The sequence below is a fragment of the Miscanthus floridulus genome, chromosome 18 (genome assembly GCF_019320115.1).
Source record: "Miscanthus floridulus cultivar M001 chromosome 18, ASM1932011v1, whole genome shotgun sequence".
Classification (NCBI taxonomy): Eukaryota; Viridiplantae; Streptophyta; class Magnoliopsida; order Poales; family Poaceae; genus Miscanthus; species Miscanthus floridulus.
This window is the reverse complement of record NC_089597.1, coordinates 14,225,759-14,230,481: the sequence shown is the minus strand read 5'-3', so window position 1 is coordinate 14,230,481 and position 4,723 is coordinate 14,225,759. Positions and strand designations below refer to the sequence as shown.

The 4,723-nt window shown below is 43.5% G+C and overlaps 1 protein-coding gene across 1 annotated transcript; it reads right to left on the bottom strand.

The window, feature by feature from the left end:
- Positions 1 to 795: 795 nt before the first annotated feature.
- LOC136523325 (protein FAR1-RELATED SEQUENCE 5-like) lies at positions 796 to 4,281 on the bottom strand. The gene is made up of 7 exons (XM_066517042.1): positions 3,887 to 4,281; positions 2,757 to 3,152; positions 2,267 to 2,655; positions 1,862 to 2,067; positions 1,608 to 1,670; positions 1,282 to 1,531; positions 796 to 1,166 (listed from the first exon to the last, which is right to left on the bottom strand). Exons 1-7 carry the CDS (start codon positions 4,279 to 4,281, stop codon positions 796 to 798), a joined length of 2,070 nt encoding a protein of 689 aa, XP_066373139.1.
- Between the last annotated feature and the right edge of the window lie 442 nt (positions 4,282 to 4,723).

The window sequence follows — 4,723 nt, the reverse complement described above, 5'->3', positions numbered from 1 at the left end:
ATAAACGGAGCTGCAAGCAGCGGTCCAGGGTAGTTGCAAATGGCCTACCCAACCAGAATGCAACTGTTTTATGACGTAAGTTGTAATCGGCTGACGGTCTGAGTTGCAATCCGAGGACATCTGAACTTATCATTTTTGCACACATTATAATAGTCACGGCTTGGACTTTTGCAATTGGTATGACAACCAGAGTTGCAATTTGTAGGTTGTTGTACACGCGGATTCATTCAGATTCAGTTGCAACTTTTTTTTTGTTACTGGAAAGAAAACAAAATAAATAATAACATTATTTATGGGGGAACATGTGGCTACACGATTTTAAGTACACGTGGAGATTCATTCAGATTCATAGTCATTGCCATCACTGTCCTCACTATGGTCCCCTTCTTGTTCTTCATTCTTTTCCCTCTGTGTTTTTGGCCGACCTCTCTTTCTCGGAGTCCCACCTTGTGTTTTGGCAGCCCTCTTTTTTCTGTTCTCTGCTGCTCTACTCCTGTTTGGGTTTAGCGGGCATGTTGTGCTATAGTGTTCAGTAACATTGCATGTGTGGCACACTTTTTTCCCATAACTCCTTGTGTATGTGCTATAAGGATTATTAGTTCCCTTTATCTTTTCAGCACATTGACTTTCCTTGCTAGATTTTCTACCTTTTGTGCGTGACACTGGTGGCTTAGCCAGTGATATACCAGCAAGGAAGTTTGTAGAGGTTGGATCAAGGTTGATCTCAGCCTGATTTTCATATGTCTTCACAATAGCTGCACTACAATCTAGCGTCGATGCAGCAGCATCAACATTCTAGATTGTACCAACAGCTTGCAACTCCCCACTTTCTGCCCCTGTCAAATTGGTTGGATGCACAGAAGAATCAACTTCTATGGCTTGGAGAAGCTCAATTCCAGGAGTGATCCTATCTAGATGTCTCACAGTTTCAGTGTAAGCTCGATCTGTTTTGCTCCCTGCTCTACCCAGCCTCATTAACTTGGGTAGCTGTTTTGACATCCGCGACTGCTCTGTGTCTCCTCGCGGCCCAACCTGCACAACATCATGTCTGTCCCATGGAACCAGAGATCTTGCATCACGCATGTATCGTTTGAAAATGTACTTCTCTGGTATGCTCTGCACCTGCAGGTGGGTGAATGCCCTTATGATGTGCATGAAGAACAGCCCTGCATTTTTCTAGTATATTTTGTTTAATACACAGAAACACCCAGGTACATTTGATGTGCAACTGGATAGGTATCAAGGTTGCAACCAGCTTACCTGTGTGCTCCCACTACTTGCATTCGCATTCATACACTCCTGCTTCCTTGTCAGCCACCACTTTAAATGCATGTTGCGCCCAGCAGAAGCTCCCCGCGCCCTTCTCATGCCTCACCAAATAACCATTCCTGACTTCTGGATCAGGATTAAGTTCTATGAGAAATGCTGTGATGTTAGCATATTCCCTTTTGTATTCCTGGTACACAGCTCTCGTGTACACCCTGCTGAGCTGCTCATCAAACCTTGATTTGCAAGCTCGGACGACCTCAGCCTGCACAAAATTCTTTTTGTGATCAAGTTGCAACCAGCAGCAGGAATGATTTGTTATTTTTCTGAAAATAACATACATGTGAGTAGTGCGTCTCATCAGCATCCATGTGGTCTATGTGCTGAAATGAGTCAAGCACCCTCTTCGTAAACATGTGAAGGGTTGTAGTGTTGTAAACATAACCATCCTTCAGTACCCTGTTCTGGCTTTCTGATCTCTACGTGGATGTCATTTTGCTGCAGTACATCCCCTTGAAGTATGTTGCAATCTAGCTCTTCCTCTTTTCCCAGAGTGCATTTATGCTGGGTTATCAGCTATCTCACACTCATGTACCAGCTTGTTCCACTCCTCAAACTGTGTAGGCCCTAGTGGATAATTTATCAGAGATTCCAGCCTCTCCTTCAGGTTTTTATCTTTGTGTTGTATGTACAGTTTGTCGAGCTCGTATTCCCACGTCCTTGTGATATGCCATCTGTAGTTTGTATGTTGCGATTTGTCGAACACTATCCTTATCGCTTCTCTCATTGCTGCATCCTCATCTATGGCAGGCACAAAAAAAAGATATATACAAGCATATCTATCAAACAGTAGTTTCCAAAATGAACCAGCAATACAATAGGGTTGCAACTCATACAACATCTAGTTTGCAACAGGAGAATCCAATTTATTGCATTTGTTCAATTATCAAGTTTGTAAACCAGGAATACATTATATGCGCAATTGGAGTAAAAGTTATACCTGTCAGGATCACATAGGGCTGGTGCCCCCCCCCCATGCAGTTCTTGAAAGTTTCAAACAGCCATTTGAATGATTCAGTTGTTTCGTCCCGAAGCAGAGCTTGCCCAAAACTCACATTCTTCAGGTTGTTATTGGCCCCCACAGACATGCCTAGTGGCATGTTTTTTTGGTTTGTTTTGTGGGTCGTGTCAAAGGTGATCACATCACCAAAGTCCTTATATTCAGCTCTTTGACTAGCATGGCTCCAGAATATGCTCCTGAGAACCTTTGTTTTCGGATCAAAATCCACATCAAAGTAAAAGTACTCGTTGCTTGTCTTGCATTCTCTAAAAAACTGAAAAAGTTTCTCCAGATCAGCATCCCTTTCCTCCCTTGCTTGCTCAGCATTCCTGGAACATAAAAAGAAATTAGTAAATTATTTTTTTGCAGCTATGAGCATTCTTTTTTTTTCTTTTGGAATTTTTTCTGGACTTAGCACATAGGGACATACATGTTTTTGACATCTTTCTCTGTGAACGACCAGTTTTGACGGCCACCATATAGCTCGGACATGACATTCATCACAGCCTGGTGCGCTACCCCATTCCTTGCCATGATAGCAAATAGGTCATCCAGCGCTGCGCCCCTTTGTTTGTGAATATGCATGTACCTGACCATCCTGGGCGACGGGTGCAACTTGTGGTTGTGTGCTTCCTCAACATGGTCGAAGTACCATTGGTTGGCTTTCTTATCTTGCTTTACCTTAGCATATGCAGGGCAGCCGACTCTCTTTGATGTCTTTTCAATCTGTGGTTCGTTATTCTCTTTATCTGTTTTTAGAAACCCCTCTCGGTTGCAAACCCAGTTTGCAGTCTCTTTGCTAGTTCTCTTCACCCTCACACTGAACCTAGCCAATCTTGCATAATCACAGTAAATTTCGTAGGCTTCTTTTTTTTTGTCTCGAATGTCTGCCTCACCCTTGGGCTAAATACATCTAGTATGTTTGGATCCTACAAAAAAAGAAAATACGCGGTGCTAAATACAAATGAATTCTGGTGCATAACCAAAAACAGATAGAGTTGCAATTACAGTATCACATCTAGTTGCAATCAAACCAGAACTCATGTTGCAATCCTTCATGTGAAAAATCCAAATGTTGCAATCATAGATAAATAATGTTGCAATTCTCATCATTAGTTGCAATCACAGTACAACCCCTAGTTGTCCTCTCATATCGAGTTGCAATCACAGTACATCCACTAGTTGCAATCAAACTATAAATAATGTTTCAATTCTCATCTGAAGTTGCAATTACCAGTAGTTACATGCATGTACGTCACATATAGAGTTGCAATTGATTTTAGCCAGTAGTTGCAATCAAAGTACAACTAATGTTGCAATTCTCATGTGAAGTTGGAATCAACACATCTGAAGTTGCAACATACATCAGGCACAGTAGTTTATTGTAATGACAGATAGAATTGCAATCACAATGCATCCACTAGTTGCATGCATGTACGTCACAGATAGAGTTGCAATTAGTCGCTAACCATTAGTTGCAATCATACTACAACTAATGTTGCAATTCTCATATGAAGTTGCAATCAACACATCCGAAGTTGCAACATACTTCAGGCACACCAGTTTATTCTAATCACAGATAACAGCGCCGCCAAATCAAAAATCATGCGATCCAGGAGGAATCGGGGGTGGAAATCGCAGTTGCAATCAGAAGAGATTCTCACCGGGTGGAATCTCTGACCAGGATCAGGAGTGATTAATGCTCCAGGAGGAATCGATGCAGGTGGCGTCAGATTAGTCGTGTGATGCAAGGCATCACCCGATCCGCGGGGGATGTCCGCTCTCGTGATGGGCGTGCTCGTCGGCGGAACCAGAGGAGTTACGGCCGCAGATGTAGCTGGCGCCGGAGACGATACGATCGGATCTCCACCGCTCGCGACAACAATCGCCAGCTGCTGCTCCATCTGCTCTGCTGGAAGTGGCGATTCAAGTCGGGGTAGCGATGGCGGGGCCATGGGCGCAGCGCAACTTGGGGTAGCTACGATGGCGGCGAGCGAAGTAAGTGGGCGAGATTTGGCGGCGACGGTGGCTCTGTTATCTAGGGCGAATCAAGGGAAGTGGCGAAAATTTGGAGGCTCAATTTGAATTTGGAGTCTGGAGAGGAAAAGGGTGGTTTCCTTTTAGGGGGCTCTCGAGACAGCTAGAGTCTGGTAAGTCTCGCGCTCGTCGCTCGGCGCGCTCCGCGCGTCTCGCGGCTCGTGCTCGCGTGTCGGGTGCACTCGCTTCATAGAATGCACCCAGGTGCATTTTAGCATCGTCATATATATATATATATATATATATATATATATATATATATATATATATATATATATATATATATATATATATATATATATATGTGTGTGTGTGTGTGTGTGTGTGTGTGTGTGTGTGTGTGTGTGTGTGGAGAATGCT